The sequence below is a fragment of the Peromyscus leucopus genome, chromosome 15 (assembly GCF_004664715.2).
Source record: "Peromyscus leucopus breed LL Stock chromosome 15, UCI_PerLeu_2.1, whole genome shotgun sequence".
NCBI lineage: Eukaryota > Metazoa > Chordata > Mammalia > Rodentia > Cricetidae > Peromyscus > Peromyscus leucopus.
In genome coordinates this window covers 17,959,769-17,983,388 of record NC_051076.1, presented here as the reverse complement: position 1 = coordinate 17,983,388, position 23,620 = coordinate 17,959,769, and the positions used below count along the sequence as shown (strand labels likewise).

At 52.0% G+C, this 23,620-nt stretch overlaps 1 protein-coding gene and 1 pseudogene across 1 annotated transcript in view; one reads left to right on the top strand and one right to left on the bottom strand.

Moving 5' to 3' along the window:
• Positions 1-5,699, top strand: part of LOC114686402 (CSC1-like protein 1) — a 36,499-nt gene extending 30,800 nt beyond the window's left edge. Inside the window, 5 exon segments of the mRNA XM_028861088.2 lie at positions 824-929; positions 2,305-2,472; positions 3,059-3,174; positions 3,471-3,536; positions 4,783-5,699. Coding sequence (XP_028716921.1) covers positions 824-929; positions 2,305-2,472; positions 3,059-3,174; positions 3,471-3,536; positions 4,783-4,950 — 624 coding nt within the window. The 3' untranslated portion in view covers positions 4,951-5,699.
• A 1,551-nt stretch (positions 5,700-7,250) lies between these two features.
• On the bottom strand, positions 7,251-22,281 carry LOC114686403 (annotated as a pseudogene).
• Between the last annotated feature and the right edge of the window lie 1,339 nt (positions 22,282-23,620).

The window sequence follows — 23,620 nt, the reverse complement described above, 5'->3', positions numbered from 1 at the left end:
AGCCGCTCATGTTAGATCCTGTTAGGAAGCAGAGAGAGACCAGTGCTGGTGCTCAGCTTGCTGTCTCTTTCCCCTCTTTCATTCAGTGGGGGACCGTAGCTCACAAAATGATGCCACACACCTTGGGTGGGCAAGGTCTTCTCGGTTAAACCTCCCTAGAAGTACTTACATAGAGAGCTGTGTCTCCTCCTGGTAATTCTGAATCCAGTCAAGTGGACATTTGAGGTTAATCATTGCACACCAAATACACAGCTAAAACCTACACATTCAATGGTTTAAACACCTGCTTAGCAAGAGACCTTCCTGGGGGGTCTCTGTTTGGACTGATTCTTAGGAGCCCCTCCGATGTCAAAGCTGTTTTCAGGCTATGGCACGTCTCCAGACCTCCTAAGTTGGATGGTGTGGGGTTGCTGTTTCCCTGTGCCCTGGTGAGAAGAAGTAGGAGGCCAGCTGTCCTCTGTATTTTGGGATGGGCACCACTGATCTCATTTCAGGCCACCTGAACTAGGGTTGAGCTGATGACAGGGAGAATGTCCAGTCTGTGTGAAATCTCCGGATGGTGTATACTCCAGCTTGTATCTGTCCCAGGAGCTCATAGCCCTGGTGGACGGACACAGTTCCAAGGGAACCCTGTGAGAACACACACACCATGCCTTGGAAGACCTGGCTGGAGAAGAGAAAGCCAAGGCTTGCAGAAGCACTCCTGACTATTTGTCCTTGCCAATCCCGTTGGACACCTCCCATCCCCCATGCTTGGAGTATATGGAAGGATGTTTGGGGGGCAGAACCAGGCTGCGAGCTCCTCAACCCTTTCTTCCCCTAGAACCAGGCCTTTGAATACGAGTTCGGAGCCATGTATGCGTGGACGTTGTGTGTCTTCACCGTCATCATGGCTTACAGCATCACCTGTCCCATTATCGTGCCATTTGGTAAGTGGCCCTGGCATCAGTCTCAGGGTTCGTGGACATCTGACTCTTTCATACCTGCTTGAGATGGCTACCGCCGGGTCATAGTGGATTCCCTGGCAGAGTGACTTGGAGTGACTGGAACCACAGCCTGTGACACAAAGTTTCATTTCCTTCCTAAATGATTGCGTCTGCTGGCCTCTCTCATCATGTCTGGTGTGAGTTTCTATTCTGGCCCACAGTGGTATCCTGTTTGATTTGTATATGTATGCGTATGTATGTGTGCATGGGTGAGTATGGGTGTCCATGCACTTGGTATATAGGCCAAAATAGATATTGGATATCTTTTCTTTTCTTTCTCCTTCCTTCCTTCCTTCCTTCCTTCCTTCTTCCTTCCTTCCTTCTTCCTTCCTTCCTTCCTTCCTTCCTTTCATTTTCAAAGAGAAGGTCTCATTTTGTAGCTTGGTTGGCCTAGAACTTACTATGTAGACTCGATTGGCCTCAAACTCCCAAAGATCTGCCCCTGTGCCTCTGCCTCCTGTCCTGGGACTATGTGTCACTGTGCCTACCCTTGGATACCTTTCTCTATTACTTTCTACTGTGTTTTTTTGGGACGGTCTCTGTGTAAACATAGAGCTCTCTCTAACTGGCTAGACTAGCTGTCTCTGGGACCTACCTATCTCCACTTCCTCCCCTAGGGCAGTGGTTCCAGATGTGTCTCCCCCATGCCTGGTGTTTACATCTGTGCTGGGTCTGATCTCAGGACCTCAATGCTTGCAGCAGGCACCTTCAGGGACTGAGCAATCTCCCAGTCATGATTTTTATTATCATTATTTTTATCATCATCATCATCATCATCATCATCATCACATAGCTCATATATTTATAGAGACAAAGGCTTGCTATGTTGTAGCATAGATCAGCTTCAAACTCAGGACCCTCTGCGTCAGCCTCCCAAACACTGGGGTCACAGCTGTGACCCACAGCTGTGCTGCCAGGACTGGCTCTTTTTAATATAATTTAATTATTTAACTAATTAAGAGCTGGAGAAATGGCTCAGTGGTTAAGAGCACATATTGCTCTTGCAGAGGACCTGAGTTTGGTTCCCAGCACCCACATCAGGCAGCCACAACTGCCTGAAAACTCCGGCCTCAGAGAACTGACCTCTCTCACCCCCTTGGTCACATACACAAACATATGTAGTCACATAAATAGATAATAAGATTAAAATAATTATTTATTTCTTGAGACTGGGTCTCACTATGTAGCTCTGGCTGTCCTGGAACTCACTATGTAGACCAGGCGGGTCTCGAACTCACAGAGATGCATCTGCCTTTGCTTCCCATGTGCTGGGATTTTGGCCCAGCAGGATCTCTGGCTCACAGCCCCTCCTTTGCAGGCCTCATCTACATCCTGCTCAAGCATCTGGTGGATCGGCACAACCTGTACTTCGCTTACCTCCCGGCCAAGCTGGAGAAGAGGATCCACTTTGCCGCTGTGAACCAGGCCTTGGCTGCTCCCATCCTCTGCCTCTTCTGGCTTTTCTTTTTCTCCTTCCTTCGCCTGGGTAAGGGGCATTCTGCGCTGTGCCCAGTGCCAGGGGCCTCATTTTCCCACATGCCCACCAGCCAGCTGGGCCACTAACTGCTTTCACAGAGTACCAGTGTGGATGCTCCTGGGTGAGGGCTGGTTGGTATGGTGTTGACAACCTGGCTACTGAGCTAGGTCAGGTGTGACAGAGCTCCAGAAATCCCCACGGAGAAGACAGTTCCTGTACCAGTTCTGGGGAGGCTGAGTCAGAGGAGATGAAACTCTACAGTCACCCCCAGAGAGCCCTTATCCTGACTAGCCCCGGGCTCCAGAGGCCAGGGGGGGGGAGGGGAGGAATCTGTCCCAGCAATCTCACTGTCAATGACCGCTTACATGGTGTCCCAGTGTCCAAAATCTGACTAGGGATGATTCCAGCCATCACGTGGCTCCTATACCCTGTGTGCTCTTGGCTCTGAGGACACCATTCTGGCTGTTGTAGTGAGGGGCAGTGGTGGAGGCTAGGGAGAAGTCACCCACCGTTTGAGCACCAGGCCTGGCCCCTTCCTCAACAGAGCAAGCAAGATAGGAAGTCCCCTGCCTCAAGGCTGCGCCTGTGTCCCCAGGTCTGAAGGCTCCCGCCACCCTGTTCACCTTCGTGGTGGTGCTGCTCACCATTCTGGCCTGCCTGCTCTACACCTGCTTTGGATGCTTCAAGCACCTGAGCCCCTGGAACTACAAGGTAGCCGGCTGTCTGCCGTGCCTTGGGCGACTCCGAGGCAGCTCGGCTCCCTCTTCTTCCTCTCTCCCCACGTGACCGCAGCGGCACCAGCCTCCTGCAGCTTTTCTTTGGAAGTGGGGTGTGATGATGTGGCTTTCCCTCCCCTTTTCCGGGCCCCTGTCCCCCTCCCTCAGTGGAGCTGAGCTGGGAGCCTGGTGCCGGTTGGCTCCATTATTCTGCTGGTTACAAGCCTGTTTGTTTGGGGACCTTAGAAAGACCGGGTCTGTCCCTCACTGTGTCTCTGCTGTTGTCCACAGACAGAAGAGTCAGCAGCAAGTGACAGAGGAAGCGAAGCAGAGGCCCACGTGCCCTCATCATTCACAGTAAGCATCCGCGTTTCCACGCGGTAGCTGCCCTTAGTCACTCCGGTTGTAAGGTCCCAGCCAGAGAAGCCCCGGGAGTGTGCTGGAATAGTTCTAGCTGAACACAAAGCCCAGGTCCGTTGGCAGGCTGGTTTTGAGTCAATGTCAGTTGAAAGAACTCCCTAGTCAGTCAGGATGCTGTGCCTGCACTCCAGAAGCCGCCTTGGCTTGGCCACCGAGGCTTACTCCGCCGGATGGATGCCCATCTTTCTCTGGACCACAGTGCCCCGCCCACTTGCCCTCGCCCGCCCACTTGCCCTCACTCAGCCCTGCTGCCTGGAGAGTTGGGCCTTTAGTGCAGCTGTATCCGGAGGTCCTGTGGTTGGATGCAGCTTTGTCAGGTTATTCAAGTGTCTGTGTGAGGTCCTCTGACAGCTCCGGGAGACAGCAGACTTACGTCCTTTTGAGTTTAGCAAATGCATAGGGCACCTGTTCTAGAAGGGGGCGCCAGGTTGGAAAAGCCCCTTCTTCTTCTTCTTCTTCTTCTCCTCCTCCTCCTCCTCCTCCTCCTCCTCCTCCTCCTTCTTCTTCTTCTTCTTCTTCTTCTTCCTGCCTCTGTTCTCCAGGGTGCTACCTCAGGGTGGAGTGTGGCCCTTGGGCCCCAGGTTGTAGGGTGGTGGCTGCTGGCCCTCTTAGCGGCTGTGAGGCTAGGACACTGGCTAGCCCGTCAGTCTTAGTCTTTCCAGCAGCTACCTTCCTGGGGTAAAAGACTCCTCTTAAGGTCTGTCCTTGGACAAGCTCCTGATAAGTCGGTATTCAGGAGCATAATTACCCAGAGACACCCTTGGCCCTGCCAGCCAGCAAGAAGAGCAGGCTGGGCAGAAGCTGGCGATCCCTCATTTCCAGCCTGGGCCTGGGAGGATGCCTAGCTGACAGACACATGTCTCTACAGACAGCCTGGTTCCCAAATAAACTGAGATGGTCACCCAGAGTACAGGAGCAGGAAGGAGTGTTTCCTCTGAGAACTAGAGGAAGTCACTTTGTTTCTTCACATGATCATGAGACCTGGGCTGGAAACTGCTTTCCATTTTGCTCTGGCTGCTGAGAAATGCTCAGTTGACTTATTTGGGTCCAGACGCTCCAAGTGAATGCTATTTCTTGCTAATGCATCCACCCGTGGAGAGAAAGGGGTAGCGCGGGTCATGACCAGGATGTGGGACGTCAGAGCTGCCACCATCTAAGATCTAACTCTTGAATTTGCCAACAGCCCTACGTGCCTCGGATTCTGAACGGTTTGGCCTCAGAGAGGACAGCCCTGTCTCCACAGCAGCAGCAGACCTATGGCGCCATCCGTAACATCAGTGGGACTCTTCCTGGGCAGCTTGTGGCTCAGAATCCTAGCGACAGTGTGGCCTGTGCCTACCAGGAATCCTGAGAGTGGGCAAGCTGCTGGTCTGGCAGGCTCTGGACACTCAGGAGGCCCGAGGGACAGAAGGGACTGGAACCCAGGCAGGCTCTTGAGTTCTTTCCTGGTTTAAAGCTCCTGTCTTGTGAGAAGAGGGAACCAGTGGGTCACGGGGGCTCGGGCCCTTGGCTGAGGGGATACGGCAGGGCTGCTGTCCCTACGAGCCTTCTGTAGGCTGCTTTTCTGGTTCTAGTGTGGGGAGCACCTGCAGCCCCCCCTCATGTGGTCACATGAGGATATGCACATTTATCCCCCCATCCACTCAGCGAGGGTACAGCTCTGTAGGGGGGATGATGTCCCTAGTGGTTTGTAGCCAAGATCATGTGTTGGAATTTTGCCCTCAGGCTGATCGGAGTTGGAGACTATGGGTTGATGCGGAGTTGTGCCCAGGAAAGCCCTGGACACTGTTTAGCCTTCTGCAATGACCAGCGAGCCTGAGACAGAGCCCATGTGGGGTCCTAATGCTTCCTCAGCCCCTTCCAGGGACCAGTGGACAGCTGTAGGGACAAGGAAGTATCTTGTCCTTGCCTACAGCGGCAAGGCAGCAGGCTCCTGCCCACTGGCTAGATAGCCACCTCTGCACCTGCTGGGCCTCTGGGGTTTTGTATCCTGTTGCCCAAGATTCTGTGACTGGGGTCACCCCGCAGTAGGCAGGGACACCGAGAACCATTAATAAAGTACCTGTTGGGCTGGGGGTAAGATCCCACCTCTCATGCGTCTTCCGGGTTAATGTGTGGCTGTTCATGTCCACGGGGGCTTCATCTAGCTTCTACCTGTTGTGTCTGCTCTGTCCAAGAAGGGAGGGGCATCGTCAAGGGTACCCTGGAATTATGGGAGGACAGAGGGGCAGGCACAGAGAGAAGAGGGTGTCCCCCCCCCATTTCTTCTGTCTTTGGTAGCTCTTTCTTCTTCCAGAGTGGGATCTGGGGTTGGGCCACAGGGGGCAGGGTGAGGCCGGATGTCCACAGGGAACAGAAGGGGTGTGGCAGGACACATCTGGGGATGTGGGACTTGGCAGTCCAAGGTTGAGTGAAGGTGTGGGCCAGGGCAGAGCTGTGGTAAATCAGAAGCTAACCACTTGGGCCTGCCTGCCTCAGTTCCTTACCACAGACAGGGTCCCTTACCACAGGGACCAGGCAGGATCTGCCGTCCCGCTTTCTCAGGTCTGGTGGCCCTTGACTATCAGGGCCTTTTCACGTGAGCTAGCCAGTCAGCCACACTGCCTTTTCTCCATGGGCTTGAGCTTTGTGAGTGTCTGGATGGTGCCAGCACTACTCTGGGGGTGCTTGATCGAGGGTGGCACTGGCCAGTGACTGTTTCCAGCTGCCTTCCCTGCCTTTGCCAGTCTGGACTGATTCACAGGGCCCAGTAGGCACCAAGCACAAGGGTAGAGGTGTGAGCTCACCTCCGGGAGGAGAGCCCTGTGTGGGTTGCTTTGGAGTAGAGGATGCCATTTGGTCCAGCTGTGCTTAGAAGTAAGATCATTTGTCACCAAGGCTACCATGCTTAACACAGGTATATAGCATGTCAGGTAAACTTTAGGAAAGATGCACAGGTGTCACCGACAGGTACTGAGGTGAATTTTGCTCCAGAAAAGCTTTAATTAGGCATGCCATGACCTACAAGAGGGTCTTAAAGGGAAGGAGCCAGCCAGAGAGCCTCTGAGGATGTGGGGCAAAAGGGGGTTCTTCGCAAGTCGGGGAGGTCCCATGCCGGGAGATCTAGCTTACGTGCTAGGAGTTGGCGGGGGGGGGGGGCGCGCAAGAAGGCACTAGGTAAGAGTGAAATCATAATTCAGAGTTGCCTTGGGTCTTGGCAACAGGGGATTATAGATCTATACTTGCCCACAGCTGCAAGGTGGAGGAAGAGGCTTTGAGGACAACTCAGTTGTTAGTTCTCCACCTCGGACTACTCCCTCCTCTGCAGGAAAGCATGGCTAGATCTTTCCAGAGCTGGGGCACCTGGTTCTTAAAGTGGCCGTGTTTTTTTTTTTTTAAAGATTTATTTATTTATTATGTATACAGTGTCTGTCTGCATATACACCTGCAGGTCAGAAGAAGGCACCAGATCTCCTTATGGATGGTTGTGAGCCACCATGTGGTTGCTGGGAATTGAACTCAGGACCTCTGGAAGAGCAGCCAGTGCTCTTAACCTCTGAGTCATCTCTCCAGCCCCATGGCTGTGTGTTTTAAGGTCTGTAACCTAACATGAGGGTGGGAGAGGTGGAGGAGGTACCCAGGCTCCAGAGCCTGCAGGGCACAGAAACTTCCTTTAGAAAGAGGGCATCTTTCTTAAGAGAGACTGGGGAGACGCCAGGGCTGCTGCTGAGGCTGTAGATTGACCCCTGAGGGCGTTACTGCCTCTCTGCCAGGGACACGAACTTGCGGATGTCCTGGGCCAGAAGCTTGGGCTCTTCAAAGGCAGCAAAGTGGCCCCACGCTCCATGTAGGAATAGGAGATGAGCTTGGGGTACTTGACCTTCACCCACTTTTCTGGAGCGTGCAGTAGCTCGGAAGGGAAGGCAGAATAGCCGGTGGGCACGAAGACCTTCATCCTGTGAGGAAGAGGAGGGATTGCTGTGGATTCAGGTTGCGGTCCTGCTCTCATGTCCCTAAAGCAGGACTAGAGCCTCAGGGCTGAGAGAGGCCATGTGGAACCTTAATGACAAGGACAAGTCAGCCATTCTACTACAGCCTCTGCTTCTCCTCACTAAGGACCCTCTCTGCCTGGGAGGACCATGTGACAGGTCACGTGGACCTCTAAATGCCTACTTTGCCAGTCTTGATGTCACCTGAGGGTCTCCATGTGGACCTTGCAGATCCCAGTGCCTCTGTCCCAGCAGACCAGGATCCCGAGAACATCTGATGTCTTTCTTAACTTGCCATCACACCTTCTTTGGATTAAAGGCCAAGTGGTTCCCAGCCCCAGCCCCAGCCCGAGAGGCCCCTCTCCCTGCTCAGCCCGGCTTACCCCTCATGCCTATGGACATTGATGCCCTGGCCCATGTTCTCCTTGTAGAAGCGCTGGGAGGAGACAATGGTTCCTGTTGTCCAGTAGATCATGATGTTGGTCAGCAGATCTTCCAGGGAGTACTTCCTGGGAAAGAGCACAGGATGTCCAGGCTCGGTGCAAAGGCCCCTACCGATCTGGCCTTCCTCAAACAACTGGTGTCATTTTCTCCCACAGACTCAGGAATCAGTCAGCCATTCGTGGGTCAAGGGCCTGTCTCTAGATGGATAGCTGATGCAGAGTGCCGACCATGGCCGGCAGCAAGTGCTAAGTGCCCCAGCTGCTTTCATTCATGAGTTCATCTCTGCCACCTGTCTCCATGGTAACACCACCCCCGTCTCCCCACCAGGCAGCACCCAGGTGCTCTGAGCCCAGGGGTGCACACCACAGCTCTTAGCTCCGACTTCCTCCTGGGCTTTCCAGGTCTCTGCTAGTACTACCTACCTCCAGTGACCATTCTCCCACCCCCAGTTCAAGATTCCATGTTTCTCAGAGTAATGAATTTTCCTCTCCTAGGAGCCCTAAGGGATTTGAAACTCCTGGCGGCAGGAAGAGGCTGGTCTCCGGGGTATTCCTCAGGAGCCCGCACGCAAGCTGGCTAGAGGCCAGGATCCAAGAGTCAAGGGACTGCGATGCTGGTCTCAGCCATAATGCTAAAGAGCCCTGGGGCTCTGGCGATGGTTTGCCATGCCTGTGTCTCAGTATTTTGCCCTCTGGTAAAAATAGAATGAGGACATTTGGAAGACATGTAGGGACATCAAAGTCAAGCGCAGTAGAAAACATGGGTCTCTTCCTTAGACAGCATGTCAATCAATGTGATGATTTGGATACGAGGTGCCCCACAAAAGGCTCGGAAACCGACCTGAGGTCGGGCTTTGGGGAAGTGATTGGATCCCAAGGGCTCTGACCTCATGAATAGACAACTTTATAGATGCCTTTCAAATTGGATAGCATTTAGGAGGTGGTAGAAATTGCAGGGGAGTCTGGCCCACAGCTCTGGGATTGGTCACTGCACAGGGAAAGAAAGGCATAGATAGACCCTGGGGACTGTGGGTCAGAGAAAATCCTGCACCGGGCTTAGGAACGAGACTTTATCCCTGTGCATGGTGCGTCTTCCAGAACTCTGGAGATGGGCTGGCTCCCCAGTCTGTAGAGGCTCTGGCTGAGAGGCTCCGCCATTCTGCCATAAAGGTTGCTCATTGTCCTGGAGACTCCTTGGCTGTAGGGGGAGCTACTGAGCTCTGAATTCTCTGTGTCACTAACCTGCTGAACAAGACATTTGTCCTGTGGGTGCCTCTACCTCTCCATCCTCCACACAGGGTCCCCCGGTCACAGGTGTAGGACACCTAAGACAGAGGAGCTTGCTGGCCCTCTATAGAGGGTCTTGATCAGGGATGAATGGTAGGCAGGGAAAGGCAGAGCCTGGGGACCAGGTCCTTGTACCAGGGCAGGGTGAGGGGCCTCACCTCTCCAGGCCTCCATCCTCCAGTTCACGGTATTCCTGGTTGGTCCAGGTGGAGAACTTTTCTAAGATGTAGGCAGCCAGGCCCACGGGTGAGTCGTTCAGAGCACAGCCTGGATGGGATGGAGCAAGGGAGGTATTGGAGTCTGACCCCAGGGAGCATGACTCCAGGATGGAGGAATGGGGCTGGATCAGCGTTGTGCCAGGCAGAAGCCCTGTCTCCAGCACAGTCCTGCCATGAATCCCGCAACTGGAGCCCTTGTAACCTCATCTAGTAAATGGGTCCAATCCTCCCCATGATCTCATGGGACTCACGATAAGGCAGTGTCTTTCAAACTGAAGGGCAGATCACTCTGGAGTTCTTGAGGCCCAAGAGAGAACACACACACACACACACACACACACACACACACACACACACACACAAGAAAGAGAGAAAGAAAGGAAGGAAAGGAAAGGAAAAGAAGGATCTGAAAATACATAAGAGGAAAATCAATTGTAAACATGGGCACATGGCTGAGATAAAACACATTCCATCGATCAAAACTGCAGGGCACTGGGGTGGAGCTCAGTGATACAATACCTGCTGAATATGCACGAGGCTCTTCTTCATTCATCCTTAGCATCAAAGCAACCAAACAAAAGCAAAATAATAGACCCCAAACAAGCAAAACAGGCAAAAGCTCCAGACCAAACCAAAACACAGGGCTTTGATCATAGCGTAGGTGAGTATCTGGAATGTTGTGTTGCCATAGGACTGTGAGATGCTCAGAAATGGATCCAACAATTCTCAGGTGTTTTTAAGTGGACTAGGGGATCATCCAGAGGGCCCTTACCAGTCCTCCAATCCTTTAGGGCAGTGGTTCCCAACCTTGACCTTGACCCCTTAATACAGTTCCTCATGCTGTGGTGATCCCCAACCATAAAATTATTTTCGTTGCTACTTCATAACTGTAATTTTGCTACCATTACTAATCATAATATAATTTTCTCTTTTGGAGAGAGAGGTTTGCCAAAGGGGCCGCAACCCACAGGCTGAGAACTGCTGCTTTAAGAGTCCCATCTACCTTTGATATTGAGTCACTTCATGGCTCATTAAATTACAGAAAAGCCAGGGCGGTGCAAATGACTCTCGTCTTGTAGAGATGGACAAACACATCTTCTTAGTGATCTTTATCACTCTGTAAATGAGCTCTGCATTCATCAAAAAACTGGTTTGTAAGCCAGGCAGCGGGGGATGCACACCTTTAATCCCAGCGCTCGGGAAGCAGAGGCAGGTAGATCTCTGTGAGTTCGAGGCCAGCCTGGTCTACAGAGTGAGTTCCAGGACAGCCAGGGCTACCCAGAGAGACTCTGTCTTGAAAAACCAAAAATGAAAGAAAGAAACCTGGTTTGTGCTCCTATCTGCCTTTGTGGCTGTCAACATTTTACTGGTTTCCCGTGAACAAATGAGTGAAGTGTGCTGGGACCTGCTCACTTGACTCTGGTTAGGAAACTGAGCTTTTCAGGTTCCAAAGCAAGCTGTCAATAGAACCCGGGACAGGAATGGGGGGTTAGCCCTCCTCTCAGACTTGGCTGAGACTTCCTGTCCCTGGGGTGCTCCAGAGCTGCTGACCCGCAGCCTTCTGCCCTGAGTCCTCCTTCCCTGTACTCCTTGGAGAGGACTGAAAACCAGGCTGGGGATGAGAAATCTAAGCCCCACGAGCACACGATGAGGTAAGTTAGGGAGGTGTTTAGATTAGCCTGGGAATTTGGAAAGCGTGTGGAACCGTGGGAACTTGCCTCCATAGAGAATGCAGTCTTTGTTCTGAGACCCATCCTAGGGCCTTTCGGTCTGTGGGCAGCCTTCCTAGTATCCCTCAGGTTTTGCTTCTCATGAGTATACTTACCCACGGTGTCTGGCTTGGTGGCCTGGATGTGTAGGTAGCCACTCTCCCTCATGATGCTATAGAAAGCCTTCTCCTTGAAGGGGTACAACAACTCAATATCCCTCTCAGTGTAGCCAAGAAATCTCCCGAAACGCCGGCCCAGGAGAGGGGTCAGGGTGTAGATATTTTTTGTAATGAAAGCTACATTCAAGTGCAGGCCTTTCACGTGGCTGTGGGCAGAGAAATGGGCACAGGTGATTTTGGCTGCTATGAAGGACATGGAGAGGAGATGGAGGAGGAAGGGACAGGCCATGGAACTGAAGAACACAAGCCAGCCTCCTTCAGCACTCTGTTCCATTGGGAATCCATGGGCTTGGAGGTGAGAGACAGGAAAGGACAGTTTCTAGAGAGTTCTGGTCAGGGCTGTTTTGGAGTCTGCCGACCATGAAGGTCTATCAGGTGTGTCCAGCCTACAACGTGTGGACCACATGTGTACCAGGAAAGGTATGAATGCCACTTAGTGCACTGTGGTGACATTGGATTGTAGTGTTGGAATGTGGTGACATTGGATTGTAGTGTTGGAATGTGGTGATATTGGATTGTAGTGTTGGAATGTGGTGATATTGGATTGTAGTGTTGAAATGTGGTGATATTGGATTGTAGTGTTGGAAGGTTGGACATCCATGGATATCGCTTGTATCTCTGCTAACTCCTTTGCCCGGGTGCCCGGCCAAGGGTCACCACTCTTGTGTTATCCCAGGAGGAGGGTGTCAGTGTATGCCATTCTCAGATATTGGTGGGAGGGGAACTCCCTCTTCTGCACTGGGTCACCATGGAGGGCTTGGCTTAGAGAGAGAGAGCTCCAAGTCTCCCTCCGAAGGGACCTGGCGTGAACAGCCCTGTGTCCTGTGTAGAGGCTGTACACACATAAACACCGGTGAGGCTGTACCATGCCTGTATGACTTCACCGACTCACTTGGGAACCATCTGGGCCATGTTGGTGCAGATGAGGGACCCCCAGTCCCCGCCTTGAATGTAGAATTTCTGGAAGCCCAGCCGCGACATCAGCTTGTAGAAGATCCTGGCAGTGGCCACCGTATTGAAACCTGAGTGTGAAGGGGACAGACAGGGGAGTCATGAGGATGCCTTTGGAGCACTCAGGTGCCCTCAAAGTGCCCCAGACCTGCCTCCCTCCAAGCTGAGGAAACAGAGGCCCACAGAAGGACAGAAGGAATCTTAGAGCTGCAAGCAGTGTCCCCTCACAGGGAAAGGTAGTGAGAGCTGCCCTTCTCAGGGTAGGGCATGATTCAATAGTTACTTCTCTGCCAGGCAAGGAAGGTATGTGCAGAGCTTGGCTAGCTTCTGCAGGATGCAGGCCACACTGTACAGGGGCTTTAGTAGCCATGCTGGCCTAGAGCAGAGTGTGGCTTAGGTATGGAGCAGCCCCTGAGCAGTAAATATAAGAGTCTAGGCCTGAGCCTAGGCAGCCACATCTGTCCCCTTGACTCATGCCCTTAAAGAACTGGCCATGTAGAACCCAAAATGTCCCTCAGATTCTCTTTCCCAACTGTCTAGCCACCCTGCTTTATCTTAGAATGAGAACATGGTGGCATCTTGGTCATATGAGGCACAGTCTGGGAGGTGCCACCCCTGGCACCCTGTACCTTTCTTGCTGGATGCCTCTGAGAAGCCATAGCCAGGAATGGAGGGACAGATGACTTCAAACACGTGCTCGTCACTCAGGCCGTGGGTCTTGGGGTCAGTCAGCAGCGGGATGATCTTGTAAAACTCATAGAAGGAGCCGGGCCAGCCGTGCACCATCAGCAAGGGCTTTGGGGTGTGGCCTGAGGGCAGCTGGGGAGGCTTCACATGGATGAAGTGGATGTCCAGCCCTGGGGAGAGAGCAGTCAGGGTGAGGGAAGGAGGGTCCTGCTGTAGTGGAGGCTGAGGTCCTGGGGAATCTTGTTTCCCTGTGTGCCATTCCTGGGAGAGAATAAGTGCTGTGGCCTTGGTGTCCCCAAGGAACCCATGACAGTAATAACAAGTCTCACTGTTGGGTGCTTTCAGTGTTCTCTGGCTATGAGCAGGTCCTCGCTGACCTCCCAGTCACACTAGAGTGTTCTCTCTGGAGGGCAGAGATGGGCTGGGAACATTGCCTGGCTTACAGCTGGGCTCCATAAACACTTGTTCACTGAGAACACATCAGGGCTGGGAGAGGCCCATATACCCAGCAACCAGGGGTAGCCTTCCACGGAGCACTGCAGTACGGTCGTGTGAAGGGACCATCATCCGTGTGCTCATCTAACACACAGAAGAGTTCACTGGTAGATGCTAAAAGCAAATCACCATGTCATGTCTGTGGTGTGATCCAGTTTTTGCAAAAGTTGGGCTAAGATTAATCAGCGAACCAGGTATCAGAGCTTGAGGGAAAGAGGGACCTGGGAAGGTCCGTTATGAGGCAGGAGGATGGCGGCAAATATGAAGCAGGAGCCTTCTTGGACCAAACTTACACTGGAGAACACAGAAAGGGAATCTGGCTGGAGACTTGTTGCACCTGGGGACTGAGGTCACCAAATAGCATTGTGGATGGTGCAGAGAACCACAAACCCAGGCCCAGCAGGACATCCTGGAAGCCCCAGGCCCAGCAGAGGCTGCCAGTCCTGCTAGATCCCACAGGATTGTCTTAGTGGGCTGCTATCCAAGGTGAACTCAAGGCTGGAACTGTCCTCTTGGAGCATTTGTACTCCAAGGGGGCTTTGCAGTGTAACACTCTAGTAACTATGGTTACCAGGGAGACAGTGCGTCGAGGCTGATCGCCCAAGCTTGCCACTCATGAAAGGGAAATACTGCTTAGTGCCATCCTGGGCATCGGCTGTCCTGTTTCCTCCTCCGGAGGCCACTTGCTCTAATGTCAGGCTCTGTGTGTTTTGCCACAAGAGAATGTGAACTTGAAGTGTTTACACAGTGGCTCTGGTTTTCTTAGGTGTTTCCATATCTGATTGTCTTTAAGGTTTGTGACAGCTGCCAGGAATTGTTGATGCGACAGGGTGGAGGGTCGTCTAGGAGACAAGTCTCTGGGCAAATCCTTGAGGTGTTATCTAGATTAGGTTAATTAATGTGGGAAGACCTATGGTAAACGTGGGCAGTACCAGCCCACGGACTGGGTGACTGGACTGAATAAAAAGAAGAAAGCCAGCTGAGCACAGGAATTCATTACTCTGTGCTTCCTGACTACAGACACACTGTGACCAGCTTCTTCATGCTCCTCCCAACCATGACGTCATCACGATGGCCAGCACCCTTCAACTGTTAGCTGAAATAAACCCTTCCTTTCTCAAGCTGGTGTGTGTGTGTGTGTGTGTGTGTGTGTGTGTGTGTGTGTGTGTGCGCGCGCACGCGCGCGCTTAGACCAGGGGAAGACTTCAGGAATCCTTCCCTAACATTCTGCCTTATTCCTCTTAAGAGAGGGTCTGCCACTGAACTTGGAACACATGTTCTTTTGCCTGGGCTGGGAGCTGCCAAGAATCTTCCCCTTCTGATCCCACATTTCTGGGGGTACAGCTGTGATCTTTATTGCCAACATGGTTAGATTGGAGATCACTGGAGAGATGTGTGTGTGAGGGTGTTTCCATAGAGAGTTAAGAGAAGCGAGAAGACCCGCCCTGAATACGGGCAGCCTGGGGTGGTCAAAAGACTGACTATAATACGGAAGACAGGGGAAAATGGGAAGACCACATTCCTTTCTACTGCTTCCTGAGGACAGACAGATGGGGTATGACATCACCCCGCTGCTGCGGTGGGTTCTCTGCCATGACAGTACCCACAAACCAGGAGCCAAAAGAAACCCAATGGTACTTAACTTGTCTTTGTCAGGCTTTATGTTAGAGCAACGAGGAAAATAAGGATTCAACAACTTTCAAGCACACCAGAAACCTTCCACTGACCCAGGGTGCTACAACATGATTGACTTGGGGCCACTCATCTCTCGAAGGAAGGCTGCTCCCGTGACTCACACACCCCCTCTGCCAGGCTGGCGTTCTGGAAACTCACCTTCGATCTTGGTCTTGAAGTGGGGGTACTGGTTGAGCACCTCCACCTGCTTCCTCCAGTCAAACTCGTTTCTCCAGAAGGACACCACTTTCTTCAGGTAGTTGGAGTTGAAGCCATAGTGGAAGCAGCTGCCCTCCAAAGGCGGGGATGCCCGGAACCTGTCAATCCTCTGGTGTAAGTCCTGCAGGGAGGAAGCCAGGGTGGGTGGGCAGAGGCAGGGGAGAGCTTGTGTCCCCAACTCGGCGTGAACCCTGCAACCATAGATGGGCACCACGGAGGGGCCACACAGGGCCCATGTGCATCAGTGGATCCCTGAGAGGCTGGTGGTTCTTTCCTATGGACTTCAGGCCACACATGGTGGGTTCTCCCTTTTAGCTCCATCCCAGCCATCTTGTCATTTCTCAGGTGTGTGAACAATACTTACTCTTTTCTTTTCTTTCTTTCTTTTTCTTTTCTTTTCTTTTTTTTCTGAGACAGGTTTCTTTGTGTGGCCCTGGCTGTCCTGGAACTCACTTTGTAGACTAGACTGGCCTCAAACTCATAGAAATTTGCCTGCCTCTGCTTCCTGAATGCTGGGATTAAAGGCGTGCATCACCACTGCCCAGCTCCAATACTCACTTTTAACTCACCAAGCCTTCTGTAGAGTAGGGGTTGGTAAACTTTATCAGGCTTTGCAAGATGCAAATCCTCCACTTTCTCCTAGCAGCAAAGGAGCTGCCACAGAGGACCCCCGAATGAGCAGTGAGGCCATAGTCACAGATGACCCCCAATGAGCAGTGAGGCCATAGTCACAGATGACCCCCGAATGAACAGTGAGGTCATGGTCACAGATGACCCCCGAATGAGCAGTGAGGTCATAGTCACAGATGACCCCCAATGAGCAGTGAGGTCATGGCCACAGAGGACCCCCAATGAGCAGTGAGGTCATGGCCACAGAGGACCCCCAATGAGCAGTGAGGTCATGGCCACAGAGGACCCCCAATGAGCAGTGAGGTCATGGCCACAGATGACCCCCGAATGAACAGTGAGGCCATAGTCACAGATGACCCCCGAATGAGCAGTGAAGTCCTGGCCACAGATGACCCCTGCAGGAGCAGTGAGGTCATGGCCACAGATGACCCCCAATGAGCAGTGAGGTCATGGCCACAGATGACCCCTGCAGGAGCAGTGAGGTCATGGCCACAGATGACCCCCGAATGAGCAGTGAGGTCATGGCCACAGATGACCCCTTCAGGAGCAGTGAGCTCATGGCCACAGATGACCCCTGCAGGAGCAGTGAGGTCATGGCCACAGATGACCCCCAATGAGCAGTGAGGTCATGGCCACAGATGACCCCTGCAGGAGCAGTGAGGTCATGGCCACAGATGACCCCTGCAGGAGCAGTGAAGCCGTGTTCCATCAAACTTACATATATGACTGAAGCTCAAATGCTACACAATCATTGTATACCTCCAAGTATTAGCTTTCTTTTGGCTTTTGTCCACCCCGATCTCAAGCTATAAAAGCCATTCTTGACAGTGGCCGGTGCAAGAAAAGGTCACAGGCTACATTTGGCCTGTGAGCCCAGAGGTGCCAACACTTGCTGACAGCTGAACGACTTACTCTGACCCAGTGAGATACAGTGGACTGTTTAGGAGACAGGTTCCAAGTGCCTGGTGTGAACCAGATACCAATCCAGCAACCCATCTGGGCATGCTCATTTCAGCTCACGGAAACAGTTCAGGTGCCACCATTTCCAGAGACTTCCCCCATGCTCTGGCCTTTCCCAAACAGGTTTGCAGTCCTCAAAGCTTAGCTTCTGCCCTCAGCCTCCTGGTTCTCGGTCCCCTCCTCCTTGGAACTTTTGTCAGCGCGTCTGATGACACTGATTCTTCCTGATCCCTGGGTCTCCAGATCTTAACGACATTCCTTTCTCATCTACGGATGCCGAATGTGTGTGTGGAGCTGTGGGAGGGAAGTGGGGGAGGGGCCGTCTTCTCCCATGCCTTCCATGGAGTGCTTGCACCCAGTAGGTAGTCAAGCACGGAGGGTGAAGAAAGGATGGGTAGGACCATGTCAGTCCCCCCAATCCCCCAACGCCCTGCTCCATCCAGGCTCTTCAGGAGGCTTTCCCTTTGCTCTCTGTCCCTACTGGTCTGCTTCTCTTGACTCTGGGGTTGTGAGTGGCCTTGGGATTGCAGATGATTTCTAACCATTCTGCTTATTCACACAGTCTCCTGGGACCCATGGCTGTACCATTTTCAGCTTCCTTTTTATCCTGTGAGCTGAGACAGCAAGCCCCATGGGCAGCATGATAAAGATCACGATGGGCCCAGGAGTACCCAACACACAGTGAGGACCCACCTAAGGCCGCCCCTGTGATCTCCATGTTGTTGCATTTTCTGGGGGGCATTGCCTTCCACATAGGATCTGGGGCATCTGCTCACTTTCCCCTTCAAGCTGTCTCAAGCTCCATCCTTTCGGTTAGGCAAGGGGAAATGAATACAGCAGCCTCCTGTGACCTGTTGTGTATACAGACAGCTCCCTGGCAGTCCTCCTGACCCATCCTGGGCCTCAGGTTAAGGATGGGGACACACAGGAGGGATGGCCCTGAAAAGCAGACAGCTTTCTTGGGAGCTATCTGTGTCTTGCTTGAGGAAGAAGGCTGGACAGATAAAGGGGGTCACCGAAGGGCTACCTTCCAGCTTTTGCTCCTGCCCGTAAAAGGGCGTCTCACCTTGATCTCCTCGTCTGAGGTCTCCACCTTGAAAGGCCGGATGCTCTCATCTTCCCTGGCGGAGGGCTTCGACCCGGGGCCCCACCATCCATCTTCAAGGGGCAAGGTTTCTTCCTTGTCCCGGGAGACAAACCGGTAGATGACAAGGCCCAGCACCGAAGCCAGGAGAAGTTCCAGCCACATGACTCCTGTGAGATTGGATGGAAAAAGAGAAACAACAAGCTTTAACATTAATTAAACATGACTGAAAGGGGTTCACTATAGGCCTGCTTAGGGAGCATTAAGTCACACAGAAATAACTTACTGACGGTCCCTGCCTCAGTGTGACTGGAGCATATCATCAAAGGACAGACATGTCCTAGACAGTATAGAGTGCTAAGAACTCCTCATAGCTCTGACTTAGCTGGAACTTAGGTGTGCTTTTAAAACTTGTTCCTCGGGCCCCTCCTCTCATCAGAAGAGAGCAAGCATTTGACAAACTGCCTTGATGAATGACCCCAAGAACTGCTCAAGTCTTGTTTAAGGCAGCGGTAACCATGTTCCTCAGCCTCTGTGATCAGCTCAATCCCCCCCCCAACATCCCCCCCAACTGCAAAAAAATCATAGAGATAACCAAAGGCTTCAGTTTCTGTTTCTGCAACACTTGCCTAATTGCTCAAAAATGTAACTTGGTGTGGGAGCTTAAAGGCCACCTGTAGAAGAAAGTGTGTGTAAGATTATAACATTACAGCATTCTGTGTACAATGTGACAAGTTGGGTTCCAGGCTGAATTCCCTGAGCATTAGCAGGGCTCCAGATGCACACTTTAAAGAGTTTTTCCTTTTGTCTCTGAGTGCTGGTTGAATTTCTCATTGGGTGGGATAAATTTCCATGACAAGACGAGGAGACCAGCAAGGGGAATGACGTGGCCAGGACTTGGTGCCAGGCAGGCCAGAGATTCCAGGTGCCAATGGGCTCCTGCCTGGCACCTGCCCCCCCCCCCCCCACTCCTGGCTCTATTCGTGTTTGTCCCGAAAGAAAATGTCAGTGACGACAGGATGAAAACCACGCTTCTTGTCTCAGCTGTGTTTTGCTTTTTACAAGAATCCCCGGGTTGCTGATTGTTGGATGGCAGCCGTCACCCACACTGTCACACCCTAGGCTTGCACACAGCCACTGCTGCCTCACATAGAAGTAGTTCTTCAAGGTGTCAGCAAAGTGACTGTGCACTCCATCTCAGACCGAGGGCACTGTCCTAACCAATCACTATGGTCAAAGGTCATTTAAAAAATAATCTCTAGGCCGGGCGGTGGTGGCGCACGCCTTTAATCCCAGCACTCGGGAGGCAGAGGCAGGCGGATCTCTGTGAGTTTGAGGCCAGCCTGGTCTACAGAGTGAGTTCCAGGAAAGGTGCAAAGCTACACAGGGAAACCTTGTCTCGAAAAACCAAAACAAAAAACAAAAAACAAACAAACAAAAACCTCTGCCATGTGTCTTTAAGGTGTTTTTTTTTTTTTTTTCCTGAGACAGAGTTTCTCTGTGTAGCTTTGGAGCCAGTTCTGGAACTCACTTTGTAGACCAGGGTGGCCTCGAATTCACAGAGATCCACCTGCCTCTGCCCCCAAGTACTGGGATTAAAAGCGTGCGCCACCACCGCCCGGCTGGTTTGTTTGGTTTTAATTGCTGTGGCTCTGGCTACAATTCACATTCTCAACCACACTAGGCCTGAACTCTTCCTCTCTCATTGAGCCCCACATTCCTTATTTGGCCTTTAAGAACATCCTTTTGTTCCAGCTACGTCATAGTTTATGATTTATGTGTTCCTGGACAGGTAAACCCACCACACTCCCACTATGTCAAGAAAACCATGATCTATTCTGGGGAAATAGCGTGGCGACGTTGGCATGGCCCTGGACGGGTCTCTGGGGTGCATTCTGAGGCCTGGGACCTTGGAGGGAGTCTTCGGGTCCTGAAGCTGCTAGGGAGGCTCTCTGCACACCTAGACCCCGGGGAGAGGAGAGACTGTCACTGTGGATCTTACAGCAGGACTTGGGTCTGGGACTAGAGCTGACTGGGCTCCTTGCTCTGTGCTCTGTCTTTGTAGACGGCCGTCCTTGAGGTATGCAAAGGGGGGCAAGAGGTCAAAGGTTCTGGGAGATGGAGTCCAGGTGGTGATAATGGATTAGGAAGCTCGTCTTTGGCCACCCGTATCATCTCTGTGTATTTCCAACAGCTGTATTGAAATAGAACGCACATGCCCTTCAAGTGTCTAATCCAGTTGGTTGGAGTGTACTCATGGCGTGTGCAGTCACCCATGTGGTTCCTGGCTCTTGTATGTGTTACTCCATACATAGCTGGTTCTTCCATGTCCTACCCTCCCCTGGGCCCAATGCAACCAGTTCTCAAATTTAATAGGCTGCTCATGGCCTATTAAAGCTCAGAAAATCCGGTTATGTGTTAATCTGAATTTGTTTGGTTCCTGTGCATTTTTTTCCCCCTCAGAGGATCGAAAGAACTTAGTTTCTGCAAACTAGTAAGTCTCAGCCCAGACTGTGGTCTGGCTCCTCAGCTTCCCTTTTCCCAGGGAGCAGCCAGCAGGGCTATGTTGGAAGAAGGTGGCTGGAACATGAACTGTGTCCTCGGGACAGTGGCAGGGAAGTTTCCTAAGACACCATGTATTCAGGACCAGCAGGAGGACAGAGCATGGAAGGGGACAAGATGGGTTCAGGGTCACTCTAGGTCATGGAAGTCCAAGGAAGGAAAACATGCTGCCTGGTGTCAGCCTCTCCCTGGGTGTTGGTAGAGGCCCCAGGATACTCCTATTAAGAGTCCCTTAAAGCTGAGGATCGGGCCAGGGGGTGCCCTTCCTAAATACACTGGTGTGAGGACCAGCACTAGGGACTCTGCAGTCCTGGGGCTGGGTACAGGGCATCTGCTTCCTGATGTGTGTGGGAACTCACACGTGGAAACTGGCTATGTTTCACAAGTGACCCTACCGACATTCCAGGCCCGTCATCAGCCTGGGAGTCATCTCTTTCTTCCTTCATAGCCATCCATCACCAGGCACTGCTGTCCCACAGATTCAGCCCCCTCCATGGCCAGCTCCTCTCTGGTCAGACTCCCATTCCTACATCAGATACCGCTGTGGCTTTCAAGACTCACCCCGATGCCATTAGCTAGAACCGCAGGCACACTGAAGGCTCACTCCAGCCAGCTTTAGAAGCCACGCCCTGTGAACACACATTGAACTGCCCACACATTTCCCTCTTCAGGTCTGCATGGCTCAGAGTCTCTGTGACAGTTTACAGAGAGTCTCAGAGTGCGAGAAGCAGGCTTTGCCCATCCCCGCCAGAGGGCGCCCTGGGCATGCGGGGAGTGGCCCATCCCCAGCCTGGCAGGCTGGAGGTTTCTTTTCCTTACCCCCAGTGCCTGTCCCCAGGACCCTTGTCCATGATAATGGTCAGTCAGGTGGTGAGACCAGCATTCCTTGAATGAAAGAAGGCTGGAGATGGCCACTCCCCAGACAGGCCCCTGACTTAAGGGGATTAAGAAAAGAATGTTGAAAAAGAGAGAGAGAAAAAGAGAGAATGTTGCACAGGTTTCTTCCTTTTTTTTTTTTAAACCCAAAGATACCTTCTCCCTGACAGAACTCTTACTCTCTGAGAAGGGGCACAATGTCCTCTGGTGGCCCCAGCATTGAAGGTAGGCTAGGTGCAGGGTCTGTGGGGGACACAGGGGGTCAGCCCCCTGGCAGCAGGGTAGGTGCATGCGGTTCACCCAGCCTGAGGCTAAAGTCATAACAGGTCCAGTTACCAGCAGGTGAGACTATGCCTGTCTAGGCTCCTGTGGCGTCCCTAGCACCCCGCCCCACAGCCGGCACAGACAATCTCTGCTGTTTTGGAGCCAGCTGAACAGGTCCTGGAAGCTAATGAGAACAAGTTTGCATGATGTCATCAGGAGAGCCACAAGGACGGGCAGCAGGACAGATGGCCGGCCTGTCTAGGGAACTTGACAACCAGCCCCCCCTACCTGAAGGCAGCAGGGAGAGACCAAAACACCGCTGTGGCTTTCCTTGGGGACAGGAGCGTCTGCTTTCCTTTTCGGGGGCAGGATTATCCCAGCATGCTCTGCTGTCCACCTGGGCTCAGTGCTGGCTCCTTGAGGCCCCTTCAAGCACAGACCTATGGAGCTCTGCACACAGTAGCGTCCAGAGCCCCTGGGAGAGGCCGGGTAGACTGAGCGTGAGTTCCCACCCACTCTCTCTTTGTACACTTGCACGGCCCCAATGACTCAGCAAATCTGCTGTGTGCACAGGCCAGTTACGACTCTGGACTTCAGACAGCAAACTGAATGAACTTCAGTGACCCGGAGGCCAAGTGCCAAGAGATCGTCGCTGGACCTCCATCTAAAGGAAGGGAATGAAGGACACAGAGTGTTAGGACGGCCCGTGCCAACTTTGCCCAGCAGTCTCCTTTTTTGGTGGAATTTTGGTTATATGTGGGGAAACTGCAACCTGAAAAAACGTTATATCGAAATTTCAGAAATAGTTCATCATTTAAAACCGTGTGCCGCCCTGAGTGGCATGATAACAGCTCCCATTGTCCCAGCCCATCCCACCTCGCTTCATAAGCCATGCCTTAGTCCACTGCATCAAAACTGTATATGCTAGGTGTCCGTTAGTTACCTAGTAGCGATCGGCTGTCACATCGACTATTACAGTGTGGCAGAGCTGTGTCCTGATTCCATTTAATAACAGTTCCAAGGCTCAGGTCCAGTGATACTGGCATCCCTGTACAGAATACAGAACACTGTTAACATTCAACTGGATTATTAGTTAATGTTGCTAATCTCTCACTGGGCCTAGACAGCTTTATCATGAGTGTGTATGCATGTGTACACATAGTATATTCTAATACGTTCTTCAGTTTTAGGCTGCCAGTTTCTTGGAAAGTGAAGTTTCTTGGAAAGTATTTTCTTCCAATAAGCCCGAGTGAAGTTACAATGGAGAACAAAGTAACAGATCTAAAGTGAAATTTAAATGGTTCTCTTACACTCTAATTAAGATAAGCCAGTACTTTGCTCAAGGAAGAGACCTTGAGACTCAGGACCTCAGACTACAAGGCAGGTTTGACTATAGTGTGTTCGTTCCACATCTACCAACCTCCACTCCTTATTTTACAGCAGGGAGTAAACACTATTCTAGATTAGCCCGGAGTAGCAGCCGGCATTGACCTTCTGTAGGTCGGGTCTCCAGGATGTGATAGTAGACAGTGTGTACAGATTCATGAAGAAGACACAAGTCACGGAACTGAATCTAGCCCAGGAAACAACAGCAAAAGCTGGTAGGTGGGATGGTGTCACGTTGCTATTCTGTACTGCAGAGCAAAGCGATGATCTCGGGATGGGAGAAAGGTTTGGCTAGTGTTCCAGGCAACGGAAGATTAATACATAGAACACACAAAGAATAAAAAATAAAAAAACCCAATTTATAAATGGGCCAATGCTTTGAGCAGACACATCTCAAAAGAGGAACAAATAGCCAATAAACAGAAGGGA